Source organism: Nyctereutes procyonoides, unplaced genomic scaffold, assembly GCF_905146905.1.
Source record: "Nyctereutes procyonoides isolate TBG_1078 unplaced genomic scaffold, NYPRO_anot_genome, whole genome shotgun sequence".
Lineage (NCBI taxonomy): Eukaryota > Metazoa > Chordata > Mammalia > Carnivora > Canidae > Nyctereutes > Nyctereutes procyonoides.
Window position 1 is genome coordinate 49,113,093 of NW_026575131.1, and position 25,742 is coordinate 49,138,834.

The 25,742-nt window shown below is 56.7% G+C and overlaps 1 protein-coding gene across 4 annotated transcripts in view; it reads left to right on the forward strand.

Moving 5' to 3' along the window:
• CACNA1A (calcium voltage-gated channel subunit alpha1 A) overlaps positions 1-17,353 on the forward strand; it is a 215,369-nt gene extending 198,016 nt beyond the window's left edge. For all 4 annotated transcript variants that reach the window (XM_055344578.1, XM_055344577.1, XM_055344576.1 and 1 more), the window contains 10 exons: positions 1,952-2,057; positions 10,316-10,423; positions 10,551-10,651; positions 11,804-11,913; positions 12,025-12,163; positions 12,343-12,456; positions 13,828-13,863; positions 14,926-15,112; positions 15,448-15,701; positions 16,495-17,353. In XM_055344578.1, coding sequence (XP_055200553.1) covers positions 1,952-2,057; positions 10,316-10,423; positions 10,551-10,651; positions 11,804-11,913; positions 12,025-12,163; positions 12,343-12,456; positions 13,828-13,863; positions 14,926-15,112; positions 15,448-15,701; positions 16,495-17,208 — 1,869 coding nt within the window. In that variant the 3' untranslated portion in view covers positions 17,209-17,353. The remainder of the gene's footprint in view (positions 1-1,951; positions 2,058-10,315; positions 10,424-10,550; positions 10,652-11,803; positions 11,914-12,024; positions 12,164-12,342; positions 12,457-13,827; positions 13,864-14,925; positions 15,113-15,447; positions 15,702-16,494) is intronic.
• Positions 17,354-25,742: the final 8,389 nt, after the last annotated feature.

Consider the following 25,742-nt stretch of genomic DNA (forward strand, 5'->3'; position numbering starts at 1 on the left):
CACCTGAAGCTGATCTCTGACCTAGGGCCTTGGGGGATTCAAAGACCTCCCGAGGAGTACCCAGAGCCTCTCCTCCCTCCACCCCACCTCCTCCCCCCCTGAAAAGTTGTTTCCAAAGCCCCCCATCCCTATGCCACCCATTCTCCCCCAGACACCCCAACATGCCTCTCCATTGTTCCAGAATGGGCAGGCTGGCCGCAGCTGGACCCCTGGACCGTGGCACCCTGATGCAGGCCATGCACGCTGCCTTGGCGGGGGCCTGGGGCGGGCAGCACCATGGCCGACCGGGGGATGGTGCATGCTGGCTGAAGGAGCGAGGGTCCTGCCGCCAGGCGGCTGGGCCGGGCCACCCCTCCAGACCCCTGTCCCGGAATCTCCCTTGGCACCCAAGGACAGATGCTCTGTTCCCTCTGCCTCATCCACGAGAAGTTCAGGGATGACCTCTAAAATTGCCACCCCCTCCCAGAAAATTGCCCCGTCATCCTGTTCTCCCATCCACCTTGGCCCACCCTGTGTCTGTAAGAGTCATCCCCCCCCTTCTGTTAATGCTGTTCCTTCCTGCTTCGAGTAGTCACCTCCCTGTAACCTCATTCCTCCTCCCCCCCCCTCCTCATTCCGGGTGGAGGCTGGGAAGAGGCTGCCCCACCCGCATCTATGACAAGCCTCTCCCAGCACCTGTCCCTCCACTAGCTTTCCTTTTGTCCCTTCTCTTGGTCTCCGCTTGGCGCTGTGTGTGTGGGTGTGTGTGTGTGAGAGAGAGAGAGAGAGAGAGCCCTTCCCTTCTGGGTCTCTGTGCAGGGCCACCGGGGTCCATAAGGCACCTTTGTGCAAATTTGAAAAGGACACCCTTTCCACAGAATATTTTATCTGTTGGAAAATTATAATCCACCCATGTGGTAATAACAAGAAACCTCTTTGCTATCAGCTGAAAGTTGTCATTTAAATGTACAAATCCATGATTTCTAAGACGGTGACCCTTTGTGCAGTGCACAACCTGCACAGCTGTGCACAGCAGCCCAGTCTGTGTGTGTTTCTCTGTCTACCACCTTCCTCCCCACCCTGCCCCAGCCCCTCTCTTGTGTCCTGTTCTGGCTTTGCCATCTCTCTCCCTACCTCCAGCTCTGTGTTTCCTGCTGACACGTGTCTGAATCCCCTAGCGAACGCCTAAATCACCCTTGACCCCCATCTCCATGCCACCTCAGCCTGGGCTGGTGCCCACCGGTCCAGCATCCTCTCCTACATCACCAAGCATGGGGGACAGAGCCCCTGCTTGGGACAGGGGGAGTCTTTTCTTCCCTGGGCCACGGGGATGCCCCCTCCCCCTCCCCCCTGCCATCGCAGAGCCAAGATCTGGACATGCCCCTGAGAAACACTTTCCACGGAGCTATGAATGAGTCTCGAGATTCCGTCTGCATGCGCACCCCTGTCTGCTGTTCTGTGTGTCACGGCCTCGCTGCATGTCTGCGAGGGGCCGCCCCGTCTGCGGGGGGCCGCCTGCCTGCCGCTTCTCAGAGGAATGATGTGGTCTGTGCCCATCTGGTCTGGTCTGGGCCGAGCCGGGGGTGGAGATGGGAGCCGGCGGCCCCCTGGCGGCTGTGGCCGTGGACTCCCCTGCCTGGCGGCTTGCTGCATGATCTGCGATCCACCTTGCGCTCTTCTTCTTTGGGGTCAGAATGGAACGGAGCCGTCCAGAAGAACTCTGGGGCAGGGCAGAAAGGGTCTGGGGTCCAGCGTCCAGGAGGGGGAAGGGTGGGAGAGCCCCAGAGCTCTCCCCGTGGGCCGCAAAGGGACATGACTAAAGCGCTAGGGACAAGTAACCTGAGGGTGGGGGGCACATCAGCCACTGCTTTCAGAGTTCTTCCTGGGGCTCCCCGGGGAAGTGTGGGTCTGGCTCACGGGGGAGCGGGAGGGGTGCCTGGCAATGACCGCCCCCGCTTTGGGTTTTCTGTAGAGGCTCCTTCGCATGGATCTGCCTGTGGCCGACGACAACACCGTCCACTTCAATTCTACTCTCATGGCTCTGATCCGCACAGCCCTGGACATCAAGATCGCCAAGGGTAAGGGCAGGGCCGGGAGCGGAGAGGTAGCACAGGATGGAATGGGGGCTGGGGAGGGGAGGGCCATGTGCAGCCAGGGATCCCACATCCCCCCGACACCGAAACCGACACCGAAACCGGAGGAGCCAATGCCCCGCCCTGATCTTCACCCCACCAGCCTGCGCATTCGGCAAACATCTAGTGCAGCTTCCTGTGCGTCGAGACCCTGCTCTGAGTGTCGGGACATGGGAGCTTATGCTTCCAGGGGGAGCGGCTTCCCTGAGGAGGGTCTGAAGGAGTCACGTGGACACACCTGGGGAGAAAGTGCTCCAGGCAGAGGGACCAGCAAGTACAAAGGCCCTGAGGCAGGAGGCCATCCACAGCTGTGTTGAACTGACTTGCCCTCTGAGCGAGGGGGTGCCTGACCTGACTCACATTTTGAACAGGCCAGAATGGCCTGGGAGGAGGTCACGGTGGGGGCCCCTGACATAATCCAGGTGAACGCAGTACGGCTGTCTAGACTCAGGGGATGTGGAATGTTCAGGTTCTGGATATTTCCTGGGAGCTGACCAAGCCAACGGCTGATATACAGTGTGAGGGGAAGAGAGGCTACCCCCGGGGCCTGGGGTGTAACCACAAGAAAAACAAAGCTGTTGGTGCCTGAGACCAGGGAAAGGTGGGGAGGCCAGTAGATTGAGGACAAAGTTAGGCAGGAAGCACGCAGGTGAAGGTACGGAGGGCAGAAGAAGCCCCCAGGATAGAGAGGATCAAAAAGAGCAAAGGTAAGGCTCAGGGGGCAGCAGGGGTGGTGGTGGGGTGCTCAGGCCCCTGTCTGGCACACCCTGGAAATTCTTAGGCAGTGAGTCAGAGGTGAGTGGCTCAGACCCGCTAGGCAGCCGGGTGCACATCAGAAATCCAGGCCCAGGTTCTGACTGTTTGTGGTTCTGCACCCCCAAGATCATTCATTTCCTCTTCATTGTGGTTGAAGCTGGGCCAGGTCCCAACACGGGGAGGGGAGGAAGCAAAATGGCGGGCAGCAGATTTCTTTTCTTTTTTTTTTTTTTTAATTTAAAGATTTTATTTATTTATTTATTTTTGTTTTTTTTTATTTTATTTATTTATTAATGAGAGACACAGAGAGAGAGAGAGAGAGTGCAGTAGAGACACAGGCAGAGGGAAAAGCAGGCTCCACGCAGGGAGCCTGACATGGGACTTGATCCCGGGTCTCCAGGATCATATCCTGGGCTGAAGGCGGCGCTGAACCGCTGAGCGACCGGGGCCACCCAGATTTCTCATAATCAGATGAGAGAGTCACGTTCTGTGGGCTTATCCTGCCCACTTGCCCCTGCCCTGGCCTTGCTGTAAACCTGGCAGGTGATCTCACCCTCTGCAAGCCTCAGTCCATGTATTCGCTAGCTATGCCACGTAACAAGTGACCACAAACATAACAGCTTAAAACACCCACTTATCACCTCTCAGTTCTGTAGGTCAGAAGTCAAGGCGGGCTCACTGGGGCTCTCCATCCAGGGTCCCCAAGGCAGTAATCAAGCTGTTGGCCAGGCGGGGCTCTCCTCTGGAAGCTCTGGGCGGAAGTGTACTTCCAGACTCATTTAGGTGCGGGCAGAATTCAGTCCCTGTGGCTGTTGAACTGTTTCATGGCTGGCTTTTATTTATTTATTTTTAAGGTTTTATTTATTTGATCATGAGAGACACAGAGAAAGAAGCAGAGACATAGGCAGAGAGAGAAGCACATTCCCTGCGGGGAGCCCAATGCAGGACTCAATCCTGGAACTCCGGGATCATGACGTGAGCTAAAGGCAGACGCTCCACCACTGAGCCACCCAGGTGTCCCTCATGGCTGGCTTTTAGCCAGAGGTTGCACTTAGCTCCCAGGGATGCATCTCATCTTTTGTGTACTCTAAATAGGTCTGACTTCTGCCAGGAGTTGCAGAAAACACTCACCTTTGCAAGCGCTCACCTGATTAGGTCAGGCCCACCCAGATAAGCCCTGTATCTTACAGTCCGCTGACTTGAGACTTTAATTACATGTGTAAAGGCCTTTCCTAGCAGTCTCCAGACTTGCATTTGATTGAATAACCAGAATCTTGGAGCAGGAGGCAGGGGCAAGCTTTAAAATTCTGTCTGTTATGTTTCCCTTGCCTATAAAATGGGTCTGGTGGTGCACCCACTCTTGGTATATAACGCCTCTGTGACCGTGACCCAGCTGCTGTCCCTCTCTGGGGACCCGTTCAGGGGTCCTGAGAGAACCCAAGACTCGGATTCAGTGATTCACTAGAAAGATTCAGAACCGAGAGGCACCACTGGACTCACAGTTACAGTTTATTACAAGAGAAGGATACAGGTTAAAGTCTGCAAAGCAGAGGCCCTGGGGTCAGGGTCCAGGGGAGACCAGGTGCAGACTTTCAGGTGTCACCTCCCAGGGGAGTCTCATGGGCAGCCTTGCTGCCCCCCAGTAACAGGATGTGACAGCCCCGATGAAGTGTTGCCAACCACGAAAGCCCACCCAAGCTTTGGTGACTGCAGTGTACATTGGGGGTGGGCCATGTAGGCTGAGCTGAGCTTAGCTACACAGATCCAGGCCCTCCGGAGGTCACACTAATGGTGGGTCCCATGGCCCAAGGCCCCCACCATAAATCACATCTTAGGATAAACTGTCTTGTGTACCCAAGGCGCTCACATAAACAAAGACGCTTTCATCACACAGGACACTCTAAGGACTTAGAAGTGACCTCCCAGGAGCCAATCAGGGAGCCATCCTTTCTTTCTGGATCTGTAGGGTTTGGACAACCTGCTGAGTTGTCCTTTACCATGAGGGCACCTTCTGTAGTACCCCAGTCAACCCAGTCTCTACAACACCTACCAGATTCCCCACATGAGGATTTCAAAGACTCCTGGGGATGTGTCTGAGTTCGGCTGTGACTGTTGTCACTCAGTTCCTGGGGGATCATGCCCGCCCCCACCGGCGTCTCTGAGCCAGGGACGGCTCCTCGTCCTGACCTTGGCAAAGGCACCAAGCCCTCCCAGGGCTCCCCAGGAAACAGCTGAGCCAGTCTAGGGGATTACGGAAGGTCAGCTGAGTGCTGCGGACAACAGCTTCAACAGTGATGACAATCACAGCTTTTTTAGCTGACTTGAGTCTAGGCGAGCTGAAAGTGTAACTTTTTTTTATTTTTTTCCAAAAGCTCAATTTACTTCTAAACACACTGAGTTCCTTTCCAGCAGGCAGGGGGCAGCATGGGAGAATGGATTAACCTCTGGAATTCAGATCCTCCACAAATTGGGAGGACCTTCTTAGCTAGATTCTTGGGGGAGAGGGCAGGTCCCTCTGCTCACCTCTGGGTCCCCTGTGTGTGTCCATCTCTCTCTCCTCCCCGCCCCTCTGTTCTCCGCACCCAGGAGAATCTCTTCTCTGGGGAAAATCCTTCTCTCTTCATGTTTCTCTTTTCCCGGATGTTGTGTCTGAACCCCTGAATCCTCCCTCCAAGGGACTCCATCTGCATCCCTTCACCGGCCCCTGCCCTCCTGCGCCCTCTGGCCAAGCAATGAGGGCAGAGCCAACCACCCACCAGAACAGACGTAAACCCAGTTAGCAGATCAAAGCCTAACACTCCGACTTCCTGGGAGAGCACAGAGGGAGAGCTGTACAACCACTGAGCCACCCGTTTGGAGCCACCCCCAACATTGAGGGGGGGGAGAAAAGATAAACCCAGAGCCAACTAGCACCGCACATCTCTGCACCTGCCTGGCATCCCCCATGCCCACGTGGTCCTCAGCCCTGACATGCCGCTGCTTGCACGGGGACCTCAGCTTCCCAAAACAAGAATGCCTTCTGCCTTTGGCTTAGAAAGAGCCACAGTCCAGACTAACTGCACCCAGGGCCAGGCTGGACTCTCATTCAGGACTCCACATGGCTGACCAGCCAAAAGGCCACTGTCCTGCCCTTTATTTTTTTTTTTTTAAGATTTTATTTATTTACTCATGAGGGACACAGAGAAAGGCGGAGACACAGGCAGGGGGAGAAGCAGGCTCCCTGCAGGGAGCCCGATGCAGGATTCCATCCCAGGACCCCAGGGTCATGCCCTGGGCCAAAGGCAGATGCTCAACCACTGAGCCACCCAGGCGTCCCCTGTCCTGCCCTTTAATCCGCCCAGAGACCAGACTCTCTCTGCAGGTGGGATCTGCCATACTCTGGAAGGTTCTGGGGTGAGCCTCATGGGAACCTAAAAGACTGTGCCCTGTGTGCACCCGAGAGGGTGGCCTCCTGGCACGTTGTTATCATGTTAGCCATGGCTCACTGAACGAGAGCACCCAATGAGTGCCTGCTGTGTGCCCAGCCCTGTCGTTGGTACGTGGGACACAGCCCTGAAAGACAAATGCACCTCCAGCCCTCATGGGGCTGCAGGCAAACAGGTCACAAACAATAAGCGTGATAAATACATGGAGTATGAAATGCGTTGGAATTTGAGGCGTACAGCGGAAAAGATAGAGCAGAGGTGGCTGGGGATTCAGGTATGGGGGAGGGGTAAGCCCTAGGTCAGCAGGGACCTGACCTGTCCTGTCCTGCCACCAAGAGACATCAGCAATGTCTGGAGACATTTTTGGCTGTCACAACTAGGAGGGAGCTGGTGCTAGTGGCATTTGGGGTATAGAGGCCAAGGATGCAGGCACAGACCCTGAGACCAGAGTCATGCAGAATGGAATGGGGGCAGAGGAGAACCCTGAAACACAACTGGTTTGTGAGTGACTGTGGCCTACATCCAGGAGGACCTCTTGGTCCTGTTCCCCGGCCAACCCCACCTTGGGTGTTAGTAATTCTGTACCTGGAGGAGGAATAAGCCTGAGCCTCAGCCTTGAAGGGAACCCCACGACCCCAGCAGGAGGCCACCTTGAAATCCCCCTAAGGATTTTCCCTTTATTTAAACATGAATGACAATCCTGAAAGTGAGTTTGAAGCAGAAAGGGTCTAAGGTGGTGGTTCTCAACCAGGGGCAGTTTTGTCCCTCTGGGGACACTTGGCAATGTCTGGGGACAGGTTGGTTGTCAGGACTTGGGGAAGGAGGTGCTACTAGTAGCTGGTGTGTGGAGGCCAGGGGTGTTGCTCACCACTCTGTAGTGCATGGAATGACCCCCAAACCAGGAAGACCCAGCCCCAAGCATCCACAGTGCTAATAACCAGGTTGAGAAACCCTGCCCGGGCACCCTTACCTAACTCCCATGCCAAGAGCGGGTGCAGTAGTCTGCTCAGGCTGTCGTAACAAAATGCCAGAGACGGGGCGGCTTAAACAACTTATTTTCTCACGGTTCTGGAGGCTGGAAGCCTGAGATCAAGGTGCCAGTGCGGTTGGTCCCTGGGGAGGGCCTTTTCCCCTGCTTGCAGATGGCCACCTTCTTGCTGTGCACTCACCTGGCATGGTGTCTCTCTCTTATAGGGCCCCCAGTCCTACTGGGTCAGACCTCATGTAACTTTAATTACCTCCTTAGAGGCCCAGTCTGCAAATGCCATTACATAGGAGATTAGGGTTCCAACATGAATTTAGGGGCGGGGCGGGGGGAGCCACAATTCAGTCTTCAATGGCAAGTGTGTCCTTTCTCTTCACAAGAAATAGGAAACATGAGCTGGAAAGAGAAAGTGCTTTTTTTTAAGATTTTATTTATTTAGGGATCCCTGGGTGGCGCAGCGGTTTAGCGCCTGCGTTTGGCCCAGGGTGCGATCCTGGAGACCCGGGATCGAATCCCACGTCGGGCTCCCGGTGCATGGAGCCTGCTTCTCCCTCTGCCTGTGTCTCTGCCTCTCTCTCTCTCTCTGTGACTATCATAAATAAATTTTAAAAAAAATTAAAAAAAAAGATTTTATTTATTTATTCATGAGAGACAGAGAGAGGCACAGGCACAGGCAGAGGGAGAAGTAGGCTTCCTGCAGGGAGCCTGATTAGGGACTCAATCCCAGGACCCCGGGATCACAGCCTGAGCGGAAGGCAGATACTCAACCACTGAGCCACCCAGGTGCCCCAAGAAAGTGACTTTCAATAGGAAATACCATGTTCTCTTTTTTCCCTTCCTGGGTCGCAGAGGAGCTGCCACACAGACCCCAGGTGCCTCACTTAGCTACACCGGGACAGCACACAGAGCTGTGAATTCCAGCTGCTTCTCATAAGGAAAGAAAAACTATAGGTTAGCGTCAAGAGTCATGAGAGCTTAACAACACAGGAGATTTTCTCAAGGGTCTCCCACAATAGTCCTGACCTCCCAGCCTGAGTCCTGACCCACGGATCAGCACCACCGCCATGCATCTTGGTTCCTGTGACCACACCACCCCCATCACCGGTGGTGTTAAGACCAGACCATGGAGTTCGCCCTCTAGTGGGTGAGATGGGGAACAACACCACGAGGTGGTTTGTAAAAAGAAGAGAAATAAAGCAGAAGGGCATCCCGGGGCGGGAGGCCAGCCGGAAGACCTGTTTGGGTTTGGGCAGGGACCTGAAGGAGGTGAGGAAGGGAGCCACGTGGATATTCATAGAAAGAACAATCCTGGCAAAGGAAAGAGCCTGAGCAAAGGCCCTGGGGGCAGGACCTTGCCTGGCCTGTCTGAGGAACAGCGAGCCGGGTGTGTCTGGAACAGAGCGAGCAAGGGGGGCAGTAGAGGAAGTGAGGGCAGGTGGCGCAGGGCCTTGTGGGCTCAGGGCAAGGACTTGGGTGTTCACAGGGGCCGGGGAGCCGCGGAGCACGGAGGGCTCGGAGCCGAGGCGCCACAGGCGCCCTCTGGTGGTGGAGTTGGGGGGGCGGACACGGAGCCCGGAGCACGGGCACCTGTGCTAGTCCAGGCCGCTCAGTCCCGCATGGCCTCAATACTCACCCCGGAAGGGGTTCTGAGCTTTACCTGTGCAGAGGCAAAAAGGCCCTTCGGAAGGATCTTTCCCCAAATAAAGGCAGCTGTGTCCAGGGTCACGTGGGTGAAGATGAGTGAGAGCTGCGGAGAGAGCCGGGCACACGTCTGTGCTCTGACCCACATCTGCTGAGAAGCTGGGCAGGGGCACCGGCGGGTGGAGGAGGGGCAGAGAGGGCAGGCGCTGGGCAAGGAGAGGTTCACAGGGAGTGGAGGCCAAGAGGGAGGCTGCGGCTGCCGAGGCGAGGCAGCTCCTCCACCGGCTTACCCAGGGGACGGCTGCTCAAACACTGAAAGCTTGTCTGCTGGCTGGTAGCCGGCCCCTGCCCTCCCCCCCATCTCCTGGACAGCCCCCCCCAACAATCCAGCAACCACAGACCTCATATCCGGCCCAACGGGGGGCCTTCTGGCCCTTGCTCAGCTCTGTGGCCTCATACCTGCTGGTAAAAATTTGGTACCAGTGTCCCTGTGCCCCGAAACAGAAGTACGATTGGGGCCTGGTTGGTGTAGCAGTCGAGGTGGAGGACGATGTGCTCCTGCAACAGACAATCCCAAGGGCTCCAACCGACTAAAATTTGCTTCCAATTCCTGTTCCATCCTGCCTGGGTTGGCAGGGGCTCTCCTTCATCACTCCCTTAGATGCCAGGCCCAAGGGAGCAGCCACTGTCCAATACCACCAGCCACCGTTACAGAGTTTTGGAAAAAGAACTCAGGAGTGTCCTTCACTGGCCGCTAAAGGCTCTGGTCCCAAAGTGGCAGCTCACCGGGCTCACACTTCATTGGCAAGAACTCATCTCATGGCCCCTGGCCAAGCACAGGGGCCAGGAGGAGTCATGCTCCCAGGCAGTCAGGCGAGGGACCAGGAATCGCAGGCAAAGAGCCTTAATGACCCGCTGACCCGCTGTGGCGGGGATGAGGTGCCAAGGACCAGCGGCGGCTGAAGGTCACATCCGTGGGAGGGGAGACTTGGTGGAGGGAGAAACCGCCCCTATCAGGACTGCCCTGGGACAGCCCAGCCTCCCCGAGGCTCAGCCCTGTGGGCTGCCTTAGTGGTCCCGTGCCAGACACTGATCTTCAGACAGTTCAGTGAGGCAGGTCCCGCTGCTGTGGTCCCATTTTGCAGATGGGAAAACAGAGGCACAGCACCGCAGACTAACACAGTGGGGCCACCAGCTCCTCCCGTTGCCGTCTAGACCCCACGCAGACACTCCACGGCCCAGAGCCCGCATGGTCGTTCCTCCTCTGGGGGCTGGGGGCCCATGGGAAGCGGGGCTCCAGAGCCTGACTTGGCAGGAGCTGCTGGCTTTCCAGCTGCCCCAGAGGCTGGCTGACGCCCAGGCCGGCAGTCAGGCCTTCTCTTGTGCCCACGTTGCAGGCGGAGCCGACAAACAGCAGATGGACGCTGAGCTGAGGAAGGAGATGATGGCCATCTGGCCCAACCTGTCCCAGAAGACACTGGACCTGCTGGTCACCCCGCACAAGTGTAAGAGCCGCGCCTCGCCCGGCCCTGGGCTCTGACCCGCCGGGGGGCGGGGAGAGGAGGCAGGCGTGGGACCCAGGCTGGTGCCGCCAGGGCCCCCACCCACGGTGAGCTCGCGCTGTGCCCCCAGCCACAGACCTGACGGTGGGGAAGATCTACGCGGCAATGATGATCATGGAGTACTACCGGCAGAGCAAGGCCAAGAAGCTGCAGGCCCTGCGTGAGGAGCAGGTACGGCCCGGGGCCCCGGCACCCTCCCCTCATGGGCACTGCGGTGACAAACCAGAACAGCGGGGTGGAGCCAGGGCCCAGGCCAGGTCCCCCGAAAGTAGGGCCGTGGCCAGGAGGCGGCCTGGATGAATTGATCTGCTCCGCCGACACTTATTGGGCACCTACTGTGTGCCAGGCACGGTTCTGCGCCCTGGGGGTGCAGCTGTGAGCAAAACAGACCGGAATCCCTGCAGAGTGGACGTTCCAATCGGGGAAAGGCCAACGATAATAAATGACCGACATAGCAGGAAACAGTAAATGCCGTGGGAAAGGGTGCTGGGAGACGGATGCAGTTTGAAACAGGTGACCGGGGAAGCCTCCTGGAGGAGGTGATGTCTGAGCAGAGAGGCAAAGGAAGAGGAGAGGGAGTGAGCCAGGTAGACACCTGAGGGAAGAGCACTCCAGGCAGAGGGAGCAGCCAGTGCAGAGGCCTGTGGCAGGACGGCGAGTTTGGAGAACAGTGATCCGGCCAAGGTGACGGAACCCAATGAGCAAGGGGGGCGACCAGGGGGGCCCTGGGTGGCTCAGTCCGTTAAGCATCTGACTCCTGATCTCACCTCAGGTCTTGAACTCAGGGTGGTGAGTTCAAAAAAGAAAAAATAGTGGAGACAAGGGTGTGGAGGTGACAGGGCAGCCTTGGGGGCCCTAGGAGAATTTTGACTTTTGCTCCAGGTCAGATGGGAGGAGGGAAGGGACCACACGCCGGCGATCGCTGGCGCCCTCTGGTGGCCGTGGCGGGGAAGGGCTGGAGCAGGGGGACCTGGGAGGAGGCGAACGGCCGGTCCAGGTGGGAGTCCATGGGGCCGGACTTGGGTGAGAAGTGATCCTGTTCTGCGTGGACTTTAAAAGGACCGGCTGATGGATCAAACCTGAGTGAGTGTGTGTGTGTGTGTGTGTGTGTGTGTGTGTGTGTGTGTGTGTGTTGGCAGTGTCAGGATATGACTTGGGCTGGGGTAGTGGGGCGGGGGGATGTTGAGCCTCCCCTGTGCAGCGTCCCTGCTGTCTCTCAGCCGCAGCCTTGGCCCTACATGGCCCTGAGCCTTGAACACCCCACCCAACCTCCTCCCTGAGCCTCTGCACCCTGTGCACACACATTGCTCTCTGCCTCCCCAGAACCGGACACCACTCATGTTCCAGCGCATGGAGCCCCCGTCTCCAACACAGGAGGGGGGGCCCGGCCAGAACGCCCTCCCCTCCTCCCAGCTGGACCCAGGTGGAGGCCTGTGAGTGTGGCTCTGGCCAGGAGGTGGGGATGGAAGGGCAGGGGGCGCCATTCCCCATGCAGATGCCCCTGGAGTGCCCACCACCACCCTGCCCCCTGTTCCCCTGCACAGGATGGCTCATGAAGGCGGCATCAAGGAGAGCCCGTCCTGGGTGACCCAGCGAGCCCAGGAGATGTTCCAGAAGACAGGAACATGGAGCCCAGAGCGGGGGCCTCCCACCGACATGCCCAACAGCCAGCCCAACTCCCAGGTGCCCCTGTCCCCCCCACATCCCCCACCATCACCTCACAGCTCCCCCAGGCCCAAGTAGTACAGGAGGGAAGGGTGTGGGGCTCACAGCCACAGCTGCATACACACCAGGCCACCCCTGGGGTCCTAGTGTCAGGCCGCAGGACTCATATGGCCTCACCCTGTGCCCCTGCCCTGCAGTCTGTGGAGATGCGAGAGATGGGCAGAGACGGCTACTCGGACAGTGAGCACTACCTCCCCATGGAAGGCCAGGCCCGGGCTGCCTCCATGCCCCGCCTCCCCGCGGAGAACCAGGTGAGGGCTTTCACCCACCGCCCCGGGGCCCGGCTGAGGCCCCTGGGGGCCGACCCAGGGCATCTCTTTCCTCTGGGACCCAGGCTTGGGTGGGGCCGTCTGTACTCCAGCAGCAGGGGGCAGGCGCGGCCACACTGGAGTGCCTGGAGCCCTGGCCCTCTCACCTGCTCCCGATGGAGGGCAGAGAGGGGAAGGGGCTCCCCTGGGCAGGGTACGGTAGTCACGCCCCAGTGGTTTCCATCTACCCGATTTGAAGTGCCAAGGCAAGAGGATGTGGAGGACATACGGGGGTGTGGAGGGGGTGTGGGAGGTGATGTGTCAGGGCCAGGTGACGGCCACAGTCAAGAATACACACACAGGCATGCACACGCACGCGCACGCACGCACACACACACTACACATATGTATGTGCTCATACTGCACACATGAACGCACACACATGCACATAGGTCTGCTATTGGGAATTTGGCAGATCCTAGGACTCAGTAGCCGAGTCTGGGGTGGGCCTGGGGGCAGCTGGGGTTTGTATCTCCCGTCTGGTCTTTGTGGGGGCCAGTGGGGAGGGACAGGGGCGTATGCCTGGCATATGTCTGTGTGTGGCTGCTTTGCCCAGCTGCAGCGCCCACTTGGTTAGTGTGGGGGTGGTGGGGGGAAGGGGGTGGCGCGTGATCCCACTGCCCCAGGCTCGCAGGGACAGAGGGACCAGAAGCCAGAAGCATGGCTGGCTGCCCGCCCAGCCCGAGAGGCAGGGTGGCATGTCTGGCTGTGGCAGGCTTCCCGTGTGCTGTGCCGTGGCGTCTGCACGGGGTTGAGGGCTGTGCTCTGCCTGGCTGGGCCAGGGTGGCTCAGGGACCTGGCCCCTGGCTGCTGAGAACTTGGGTCAGGGGGCACCCAGCTGCATGTGGCTGCCCAGCCCCATCCTGCCAGGCCCCTGTCTGCCCCCAGGACGGAGTTGCTGGGCTCCGAGAGAGGGTTGGGGCAAGCCGGCTGACAGCCACCCCCTCCCCAAGCTTTGAGTGGCAGCCGGAGCCAGGGTTGGGGCGCATTGCATGAGGCAGAGCCCAGGGCCAGGGGCCTGTGGCCACACCATCCCATCTGTCGGTCTCGTGCCTCTGCCATCTGTCTGTCTCTGGTGTCTCCTGTCTGTCTGCTCTGCACCCGTGGGAGGCTGGCCAGCCGGGCCCGGGGTCACTCACACACCAGGGACTCTAACCTCTTTCCCTGCCTCCCTGCCCCCCTCCTCCACTGCCCAGGTTCCTTCTTCCCAACCCTGGCATCTCCGTGTACCGCCTCTCACTCTCCCTCTTGGCTTTTATATTTATTTTCTTCTTTCTGTTTTTCTGTGTGCACCATCCCGTGGGGCTGTGACAGAGGAGAAGGGGCCGGCCACGTGGGAATAACCTCAGTGTATGTACCGCGCCGCCCGCCTCCCAGCTGGGCTCCGGCCCCCTCTTCCCGCCCACCCCCCCTCGTGGGAGTCCTGTCATCTCTCCACTCCTTGGACCCCACCCTTTCTTTGCAGACTGCACCCCGCCCCCATGAAGCCCCATCCTTGTGTGTTGTGTCCTCTGTGTGCCCCGCTGGGTGGGCCTGCCCCCTCCCCCTCCCCCGTCTTCTCCTCCAAGCCCCAAGCCCCAGATCCAGGAGGTGCCATCCTTCCAAGAAGTGCGATCTGCAGCCCCACCTGGTTCACTCTTTTTCAGAGGCTCCTTCCCCTGACACCACCCCCGACCCTCTGGTGCCAAAGCCCTGCGTCCCTTGAAACTGCTGTCTTGGGCAGGGCCACTGGCCACTCAGCTGGGCCAGCCCTGGCTGTCATCTTCCTCCTCTCCTCTCCCAGCAGCAGAGAACCACAGGCCCCTCTCCGGGGTCTGACACAGGGGGTGCTGTTTGTGCTGGCTCCCTGGCTGCAGGCCAAGAAGAGTGGGTCTCCCCAGGGCCTCAGATACCAGGGCAGCTACAGGAGCCAGATTTGGGTGATCAGGAAAGCCTGGTCCTGGCTAGCCCGAGGAAGGACAGTGAGCTGGGATGCTGGGCGCCTGGCTCTGAGCATGTAGGAGGCCTGACCACCGGGGGAGGAAAGTAGGCAGGAGTGAGCGCAGGGCCCTGCTGCCCAGTGCCCAGTGCCCCCAGGTGGCACTCTGCATGGGGGAAGGTCTCCCCTTCAGCTCACCACCTATTCCTGGCTGGACGCACAGGGCTGCTGGGTGGTACCTCCCCGGGGTGGTCCTAAAAAGCAGCAGGGATGGATCAGATGAAGCCTCCTGGCCGGAACCCAGGATGGGGCCTGGGAGGAGGCAGAGGAGTCTCGGGACCCTGCTGGACCAGAAGCCGAGCCCCAGGGCCCACTCAGTCGGACTCTGCCCCAGATGGTCACACCCGGTCACTGAGGGCTGATGGGGCAGGACAGACCCGGACCACTTGGTGCCAGCCGCTGACCCTGGCCCGCTGGCCTGTCCACCCCCCCAGACCATCTCAGACACCAGCCCCATGAAGCGCTCGGCCTCCGTGCTGGGCCCCAAGGCCCGGCGCCTGGACGACTACTCCCTGGAGAGGGTGCCGCCTGAAGAGAACCAGCGGCACCACCAGCGGCGCCGGGACCGCGGCCACCGAGCCTCTGAGCGCTCCCTGGGCCGCTACACAGACGTGGACACAGGTAGGCTACCCCGGGGGACCCAGGAACTAGAGGCTGTACAGGAGACGGGGGTGGGGGGGTGGGGAAATCAGGCAGAGTCAGGCAAACGTGGAGGGAGAAAACAGGAGAGGCCTGGATGAAGAACAGGACTTCCAGACTCACACAGGACCCAGGGACCCCGAGCTGGGCCAGCTGCTGCTCAGAGCCTGGGGGCCAGACCCCCTGATGCCCACCAGGCCCTCCCTCCGTCCAGGGGAAGGTGTCCCTGCAGACCTCTTGGGTGGTCTCCTGTGCACACATCCCAGCCACCCCTCCTTCATGGCCCTCTGTTTGTCTGACTCCCCCACCCGGCCCAGGCTTGGGGACAGACCTGAGCATGACCACCCAGTCTGGGGACCTGCCATCTAAGGAGCGAGACCAAGAGCGGGGCCGGCCCAAGGACCGGAAGCATCGACAGCACCACCACCACCACCACCACCACCACCCCCCCCCACCCTCCGACAAGGAGCGCTATGCCCAGGAGCGGCCTGACCATGGCCGGGCCCGGGCCCGGGACCAGCGCTGGTCCCGCTCGCCCAGCGAGGGCCGTGAACACATGGCACACCGGCAGGTGGGTGTGGCACCAGGCGCCCCTGACCCGAGCCCAGGGGAGCCCAGCGCCGGGGTGGGGGGAGAGGGGGGCATGGAGGGACACACCAGATAGCCACTCTAGGCAGGGTCCTCACTGCCCACTGTGACCTCTGACCCTGGCCACCATTGGGGTCCCCAAGCCCCGGGGGAGCTGGGCCAGGGTAGGCACTGCCCCCAGCCACTCTGGCTCCCCCCTCTGCCCCCCCCTCAGCCCCCCTGCCCGCCTGCCACCCCCTCCCCTGCCCCGCAGCTGCTTCCTCTTTGGTTGTGGATCACGTTTGAGTTTCTGGCCAGCGCAGTCCTACGGCTCCCGCCCCCGCCGGCTGCCTGCTGCCTTTTGCTTTCCTTTAACCCAGCTTCCGTTTTTGTTTCGATTATGATTTCTGTCCTCTGGACGCCTGTGAGTAATTTTTGAAACTTCTGCTATTTAACCCCGAAACTTACAAAACTCCATTTCTCATTTCTCTTTTCACTTTGTTGTGTTGGTTTTCGACTTCCCCTCCCTCCTTGTCTCTCCCTCCTCCCCCTCCCCCTCCTCCCCCCTCCCCCCCTCCTCTCCCCCCTCCTCCTCTCTGTGGCTGTTGCTTTTCTCCTTTTTTTCCATTCAAATGTCCCGTGTCCCCCTCTCCTCCTCCCGGTCCCTCCCCCGTCCCCTTTGGTCTTCCTCTGCCCCCTCCCTCTCTCCCTCCCGTCCTCTGTGTCTCCTCCGTCTCCTTCTGGTTGATTTTGTTGTATCTTTTTTTTTGATTTCCTTTGTTTCAATTTTCGTGTAGGGCAGTAGTTCCGTAAGTGGAAGCCCAGCCCCCTCAACATCTGGTACCAGCACTCCGCGGCGGGGACGCCGCCAGCTCCCCCAGACCCCCTCCACCCCCCGGCCACACGTGTCCTATTCCCCCGTGATCCGTAAGGCCGGCGGCTCGGGGCCCCCGCAGCAGCAGCAGCAGCAGCAGCAGCAGCAGCCGGCGCGGCCGGGCCGGGCGGCCCCCAGCGGCCCGCGGAGGTACCCGGGCCCCGCGACCGAGCCTCTGGCCGGGGAGCGGCCGCCCGCGGGGGGCCACGGCAGCGGCCGCTCGCCCGCGATGGAGCGGCGGGGCCTGGGCGCGGCCCGGAGCGAGTCCCCCCGGGCGTGTCGCCACGGCGGGGCGCGGTGGCCGGCGTCGGGCGCGCACGCGTCCGAGGGCCCCCCCGGGCCCCGGCACCACGGCTACTACCGGGGCTCCGACTACGACGAGGCGGAGGGCCCCGGGGGCGGCGGCGGGGAGGAGCCCCGGGCCGCGGCCTACGACGCGCCGCCCCCCGCGCGACACGCGTGCTCGCCCAGGACTCCCCGGGCCCCGGGCCCGGCCTGCGCCTCGCCTTCCCGGCACGGCCGGCGGCTCCCCAACGGCTACTACCTGGCCCACGGACTGGCCAGGCCCCGCGGGCCGGGCTCCCGGAAAGGCCTGCACGAAGCCTACAGCGAGACCGACGACGACGACTGGTGCTAAGCCCGGGCGAGGTGGCACCTGCGCCCGCCCGGCCCCCCCCACGCACCCCACGCACACGCCCCACGGGGAGGAGCCGCGCACGGGCCGCGGGGCCACCTCGCTGCCACCTGCCCAGCACACGGGGGAGGCCCGGGAGGGCCCAGGAGAGGACCTGCGGACGACCCCGGACTCTGGAGGGAGTCCCCAGGACCCGGACACACCAGGGGGTCCCGCAAAGACCCTCGGCCAGGAAAAAAAAAAACAAAAACAAAAAAAAAACAAAAAAAAAGCCGCTCCTGGGCAGTGATGCGCCGCCCCACCCAACCCCGACCCCCCCTCCTCCCCCCACGGGGTCGGGAGGTGGGGTGCCCTCGGGGGCAGACAAACCACACAGCCAAGGGATTCGAATTAACTCAGCCATTTTTGGAGAACCTTGGGGAAAATGGAAAATTTAAAAAAAAAAAAAACATTTTTAAAAGAAAAACGGGGAGAAAAAAAAAATCGCTTCTATTGATGAGTTTTATCATCTCAATCGAATCTTTCCTTTCCCTGGTGAACGCGAGCTGGTGGCCCGTGTGTGGCGGAGAAGCGGGAAGTGAAGCCGAAACCCAGCGTCCCACACAGACCTCCACCAGACACTCATACCCCACACACGTTCTCAGACACACACAGGAGTGCTTGCTGGTTATACCAAACCCTACTATTACTGCCTGCAGAAATCAATTTAAAAAAAAATAAACAATTTTAAAAAGGACAAAAAAATTAATGATTGAGAAAAGAAGCATTTTTTCTGACATTTGGTCCTGCTTGAAATAACAAAAGAAAAAAAAAAAAAACCACCACCACCACCGATTTCCTTTGCTTCTTTTTTCCTTTTTCCTACCTTGTTTGAAAACTGTGGGCTTGGGACTGTGAATTACTGCATGACATTCAAAAAGAAAAAAAAAATAAAAAAGTTGAATCAAAGGGCTTTTGATTGGACTGGTCTTTATCCCTCTGCAAAGTGCTCCCCAGGTCTCTTTTGGGGGAATGGTGGAAGGAGGCCCTTTGAAAGTGTTTGAAAGTAGCCAAGGAAGCTGTGACTCTAATCATCCAGTCTTTGCCATGTCTGAGTGTCGCTCCAGACCCAGCAAAGAACAAGGCAGACAAGCTCTGTTCCTCACCAAGCTTAGTGTCCAGAGCTCTAGAAATCCTGACTGCCTTAACAAGCCCAGGAAAGCCAAGGCCAAAGATGTTATCCAGGTCCTTGCCAGCTGTCCCGGCTGGAAGGCAGAGCAGTGGACCCCACCGCCACCCCATGCCTCCGCCCTCAAGCACCCAGGTCTCCTGCAGTCTGCCTGCCAACCAAGTTCTACCTAAAAGTAACCATCCTGGAAGATAAACCATCTTCGAATGACCATCCTTTAAAAATTTTTTTCTTTATTTATTCATGAGAGACACAGAGAGAAAGGCAAAGACATAGGCAGAGGGAGAAGCAGGCTCCCTGCGGGGAGCCCGATGCGGGACTCGATCCCAGGACCCTGGTATCATAACCTGAGCCAAAGGCAGACACTCAACCGCTGAGCCACCCAGGTGCCCCCTTGACCGTCCTGTATGATCAGGCCAGTGAGACCCCAGGGAGCACCTGTGAGGCCCCAAACATTAGCAGAACTCCTATCGAAAATACCCTGGCAGCTGGTGGGGAGTCCTAGAGGTCAAAGGTCAGAGCAGCCCAACCATGGGTGACAGGGGATGGCCATGGCCAGCTTAAGATGCAGGCAATGTATCTGAGGTACAGATAGAGGTGAAGTTCATACAAAGGGACTGATAACCTAGCTTCCCTCCACCTTCAAACCCACCCAGTGCACCTGCCACATGCTCCCACTCCAGCCTAACGGAAGCTGCCCCACAGATGAAGATGGTAGAAGACTCCCACCCTGCCTCCCATCCCCAGGCCTCACCTCCTTGCCTATTCTGTGAATGCTTCTGTGAATACGGGCAAGAGCTACAAAATTGTAGTCCATGAGACTAGAAGGTCAGAAGACTGTGTTGATTCAGGTGAGCAAAAGGCCGCTTATAAGCCCTGGTTCAGGTTGAGCTAAAAGGCCTCTCTTTGATCTGTAAGGGCAGCTCCTGGTTCTCCCTAGAAACGGCTTCAGAGAGGCCCACAAAATCTGCAGACACGGAGAAGGGGATGGTCCTCAAGGAATATCAGGGTACCAGAGAAGGAAAATCAGAGGCCAGGCAGCAGGAAACTAACCACAGACTTTTGGGTCAGTCACTGGACCCTGAGGAGCTCAGCACCACCACCCTCCCTAGAACCACTCCCACCACCTCAGCTCCAGTCTGACTATGTGATCTTAGGAAAGTGACTTAACCTCTCTGTGCCTCCGTTTTTCCATCTGTAAAATAGAAATGATAATAAAGACTGAATATGAAAATTAAATGCATTATTCTACATCAGCCGCCAACAAACTTTCCCTTAAAGGACCAGAGTAATATGTTGAGCTTTGTGACCCACATAGTCTCTGTTGCAACTCTTCAACTCTGCCATTGTACCAGGAAAGCAGCCAGGGATAATATGTTAATAAGTGAACATGGCTGTGTTCCAATAAAACTTTATTTATAAATACAGACAGTGGGCCAGAGGAGGCCTTGTCCTATATCAGTAATTCCCAAACTTTTTGGTGTCAGCACTTCTTTGTATTCTCTTTTTCTTTTTTAAGAATTTATTTATTTATTTATTTATTTATTTATTTATTTTTTAAGAGAGAGACCGAGATAGAGCAGGGGACAGAACAGAGGGAGAGGGACATTAAGCCTGAAGCCTGACACGAGGCTGGGACCCATGAATCTGAGATCATGACCTGACCCAAAATCAAGAGTCGAACTCTTAACCAACTGAACCCCCTAGGTGCCCCATCCCTTTACATTCTTAGGGAAAAAAAATTATTGAGGACCCCAAAGCATATCTAGTTATGTGGATTATAGATACTGATACTTACCATTTAGAAATTAAAACAGAATTTTTTAAACTATGCATTAGTTTTTAAATCACCATCAACAATAAACCTAACATTAAAAAAATAAAGTAAAAGAAGCCTAATAGTAACAATGTTTTTAATGAAAAATAACCAAGCTTTCAAAAAAAAAAAAAACCTCCATGAAAAGAGAGGCTTTGTTTTGCATTTTTGCACCTCATTAATGTCAGCTTACAGAAGACAGCTAGATTCTCACATCTGTTTCTGCACTCAGCTTGTTGCAATAGCCCATATCTTCTGGAAACTCAGCCGTACACATGTGAGAGAACGAAAGTATTAAAGGCACAGGACATCTTAATATTCGTATAAAAATAGTTTGGCCTTATGGGCTTCCTGGAATGATTTCAACAGCCCCCAAGGCCTGGACCCCTTTGAGAACTGCTGTTCTCAGAACCTCACCTGTCCCAGAGTGAGTAATTATTTACTACTGACATTATTACCATAGCACCAAAGCAGAAAGTTTGACAGGCCTTGCTCCAGACCCCAACCCTCGAGCTTACCTGGGGCAAAGAAGGCTGAGAGACTCCAAATGGCAAGGCAGGCAGAGCTCCTTCTGTAATCATGGCATCCAGGAAGTGACCAGTCCAGCCAAAAGCTAAATAGAGGGTTTTGACCTCCTACCCAGGCAGTTTGGCCAATCACAACCCCCGCAGGCTTCTAGACCAGCTGCCCGCCCCAGGCCGGGCTGGCCTCTGGCAGAGGTCCACCTCCCATGGTGCTGAAGCTATTCAGGAGCACGTGGGCCCATCTGGAGCCGGGAAGCTGCAGCTATCTGTCCACGAGGGAACAAGGCCCACTGCCAGAGCTCCCCACAACCCCTGGACCCAAAAGGCCGAACCTGTGGCTGAGTGCCAGGAGGCTGAACCCCAGGCCTCCCCAACACTTTCAGGCTGGAGCAAGTGTAAACTGCCTGTGAGACTCAGAGTGAGGGACTCAGGAGAGGAAGAGGCAGGGGGTGGTTTGGCTTAAGCCCTAGTCTCACAAAACCCCCCAATCCCTGGCCTTAGCCACAACATCTAGAAGGCTGAGGAAGGGGCAAGGAAATAGAGACTCTGGAAGCCAAGCCTGCCATGCAAAAGTCTCAGGTGGCTCCCCTCCTGGGGGCAACAGTCTGAGACACCCCAGGCTTATTACAGATGAGTCCTCAGGGCTTCAAGGAACTGCTTGTTCTGAGCCTCATTGTTCTGTCCGTGAAATGGGGACCTACCACTTTGTCAGGGAGGCAAAACATTTCCTCTACCCTCTTAGATGCAGTGACTCGACCCTGTGAATTAAGCTAACAAATGACAGATTAATGGGGGTGGGGAGGGAGGCAGACAACTTCTGTTAATATTTACGTGCATAAGAAAAGCAGTGAAATTCAAAGAAGTGATTAGACTCAGGGGTTTATATACCATTTTAACAAAGAAAAGGGGTTTGGGCTTCCGGGGCTGATAAACTGTGGGGAAATGACTAGGAAATGTCTGGTGGAAACTAATGGAAAAGGGTTATTTTCATAAGGTTTGTTGATACAGACTCATTTTGGTGCCTCTCCATCTTCAGTGATGAGTCACTTCCCTTCCTGATACAGGAGAAAAGGGGACACCTTCAAAAAGAAATTTATGTCACTTTCTTAAAAGGAAAATGTATGCCCTGCTTTTCGGTAGCAAAGGGGAGGACAGAGAATTCTTCTGCATCTCACTTGCCTGCGACTCAAAATAATCCTTTTGCTAAAGTGGCATATTTGGGGGTGGCACATCTGACCCCCCTCAGCTGCGTCACAGGACTGGCGGGGTGCCAATGGGCGACAGCGCTCGGCTCGAAGACTTGCAGGAAAGCCAGATCCGCGTGTGGGCGCCAACCCGAGCACCCCAGGAGGAGGACTACTGGCTTCTCAGAAACTCTGCACAGCATTGAGGGGAAGGCCTGATTTTAAGGAAACATCCAGAAGGCGGAGGAAAGGGACAAGACGGTCAGCCGGGAGGCTGCGCTCACGTCACCATGCATTTGAAAAAGCCTCACCAGCACAGTGAACCAAGTACCTTACCGAGACTGGGGCTTAGAGTGATAAAACATATAAGTAAAAAAAGAAAAAAGGAAAACAGATGGCTTAAAAGAATTTAAAGAAATAGTAGCAAAATTACTCTCCTAAGATCGATGTAACAAGTTACAGACCCAGTGGCTTAGAACAACAGAAATGTATTGCTTTGCACCAGGAGGCAAGAAGTCCTGAAATCAGGGTGTTGGCAGAGTCAGCTCCCACTGAAGCCTCTGGGGGAGACTGTCCATAGCTCTCGTCCAGCTTCGGGTGGCTGCTGGCAGCCCTCCAGTGTTCCTTGGCTTGTGGCTATGTCCCCACAATCTCGGCCTCTGTCTTCACCTGGCCTTGTCCCTGTGTCTCTGGATGTCCTCTTCTGTCTCTCAGGAGGACACATCCTCTGGATTTAGCACTGCTCGCCACCCCCTCCCCCCCGCAATCCAGTATGATCTCATCTCCGTCCTTACCTTAATTACATCTGCAAAGATCCGATTTCCAAGTAAGGTCCCTGTGGTTTAATAAGAAATATATTTGGTCTCTGTCCCCAGTTCCTAGTAGCTCCTAAAACCCTTGGAATTTCCTAAGTCAGAGGAGTGTCTTATTCATAAGGGCTCCCCTCTTTGTTTTTTAAAGATTTTATTTTTAAGTCATCTCTACACCCAACATTGGGCTGGAACTCACAACCCTGAGATCAAGAGTCACTCGTTCCACCCGCTGAGCCAGTCAGGCACCCCCATAAGGAGCTTCTTTAGATCACACCTGAGTTTATGCCAAGGAGGTGACTTAGAGTGGGCCCCCCAGGTAGCTTCAGGATGGGACTGGTCACCAGACAGACCTAGTCATTAGAGGTCACTCACTGTGGGTCCTACAGGAACCGACTTTGCCCTGAGCCTGTGTCTCAGGTACACAATTCCTGGGATGAGGCATCACCCATATGCTTGCCAGTGTTGCCCATTGCTAGGGACTGAACACTTGTATCCCCCCAAATTCTTATGTTGTGATCTCATTCCCAGTGTGGTGGTGTTCGGAGGTGGGGCCTTTGGGATATGATTAAGTGACGAAGGTGGAGCCCTTATGAATGGGATTAGTGCCCCCATAAAAGAGACCCAGGAGAGCTCTCACCCCTTCCAGAACATGAGGACACAGCAAGAAGGCGGTGGCCATGACTAAGGAGGCAAGCGGACCTCACCAGATGCCCAATCTGCCGGCACCTTGGCCCTAGACTTACAGCCTCCAGTACTGTGAGCAATAACTATCTGTTACTTATACCCTGGTTTTCTGTTGGAGCAGCCCGAGAGGACTCAGACGGCTGAGCACCTGCTGAGGGCTCAGGGATATCGCTGTGGAGGATGAGGGGACGGGGACTGCTGGCCGGAGTAGAGTCTTCAGAGGGGGTGGACACGGAACCGTTCTCATTCCACCCCTGCCCTGGATCTGCCACGACAGCCCCATCTGCTAAACGTGACACCCACGTTCCATCTGGCCTCCTGTCCCTGCCCAGAATAGCAGCCCGAGCCCCTTGGCAGTCTTCCCCACGTGCCCACCACCCCGGGCCCTGTGAGCTTCCCAGAGCTCGAGTCCCCCTCCCAGCCTCCCACACAGTTCTGCTCAGGCCCCCCCTCCCCCCCACCCGGCTCCAGCCCTTAAACATGAGAAAGGGGCCTCACCGTGCACAACACAGCCTCCAAGACTACATTTCCTCTGTAGAAAATGATCTGGGGGGATGCACAGCCAGCTGCAGACAGCGGTTACTTCCACAGAGAGCTGTGTAGACTTTGATATCGTACTGAATTAATTCTCCAAAATACATGATCACTTTTCAATTTTTTTTTAAGATTTTATTTATTTTTTCATGAAAGACATAATAAAGAGAGAGGCAGAGACACAGGCAGAAGGAGAAGCAGGCTCCCCATGGGGAGCCTGATACTGGACTCGATCCCAGGACCCCGGGATCACGACTGAGCTGAAGGCAGACACTCATTGAGTCACCCAGGCGTCCCTGCTTTTTCAATATGGAAATAGTGTTTGTTTGTTTGTTTTTAATTTATTTGAGAGAGCGAGCACAAGCAGGAGGAATGGCAGGAGAGGGAGAAGCAGGCTCCCCACTGAGGCGGGAACCCCACATGGGGCTCCATCCCAGGACCCGGAGATCATGACCGGGCCGAAGGCAGACTCTCAACCAACTGAGCCACCCAGGTGCCCCAGAAACAGTGCTTAAGGGCACCTAGAATGTCTGAAAAAAAGAGCCCCACGTTTCCCAATAGGATCAAAGATCACATTATAATAATCGACTGGATAACCAAATGGGACTCAGAGCGCCCCAAAACCGAGGCCTGGGCTCATTCAAGGCGGTGTCCCCAACTCCAGAGCCGGCTCCCGCCCCCAAGGAGACCCAAGAGGAGCATTTGGTTGAGCAAACGTTGCCCCCACAGGAGTCAAGGTGCACCAGACAGGCAGCGCCACCTAGAGGCCATTGGGCAAATGGCTCAGGCGTTGCGGGGGTGACTCCTCCGGGAACCTGGGTGCAGCCAGGAGTAGAGGCCCTGGGCTGGGAGCTTAGAGTACCCCTACTCCGGGCTCCAGAGACAGAAGCTGCACCAATGAGGACGTCACGGATGTAAATACCCGGCGGCGCTAAGGGAAGAACCTTCTAACGACTACGCAGAGCCGAGGGCTCAGGAAGACCCAGCACTCAGGAGCCAGAGAGACTCTGGCTGGAGCTGGAGGCCCCGTGGGTCTCCTTGTTTCTGCCTCCACTTTCTCAGGAGGAGCCCGGGGGAGGCAGGAGGGCGGCAGAGGAGCTGCGGGAGCAGTAGCGAGGAGGGGATAGCTAAAAGGAGAAGCTGAGGAAGGCACTTGCAGATCAGAAAAATAAGAGTCAAAAAGAAGAAGAAGAAGAAGAAGGAGAAGGAGAAGGAGAAGGAGAAGGAGAAGAAGAAGAAGAAGAAGAAGAAGAAGAAGAAGAAAGAAGAAGAAGAAGAAGAAAGAATGAAAAAAAGAAGAAAAGAAAAGAAAAAAAGAAAAGAAAAAAGAAAAATAAGCGTCAGAAAGGTTCAATCAAAAAAAAATTTAAAAATCAAAAATAAATTTTTAAAAAAATCAAAAAAAAAAAAAAAAAAGAAAGGTTCAATCAATTGCCCAAGACCCTGCCCAAAGTCACATAGGGGGGAAAAGGTGAACCTCAAAACGCAACGCACCCAGCTGGATTGTCTCCAGCCAGCCCCGCCTGGTGCCTCCCACAGGGTGACGACTCGCCCCTTGTGGCTGGAACCTAGTGACCTCTCGCGTCGTCCATCATGCCACGACCCCTTTTCTGTTTTTCTTGTCATCTCATCCTAACCACTCCCAAGTGCTGCCTCTCTGCCCCCAGGACCACTGGGGATGCAAACCACGAAGCCAACAACCAGGAACAACAGTCTCCAGGTCTTTGAACTTCAGGTGGCCGAAAGTCCAAGGTGGCTCAAGCTTTGCACCAATCTCTACCCACCACCCCTCCCCACCACGGAAGACAATCGAAA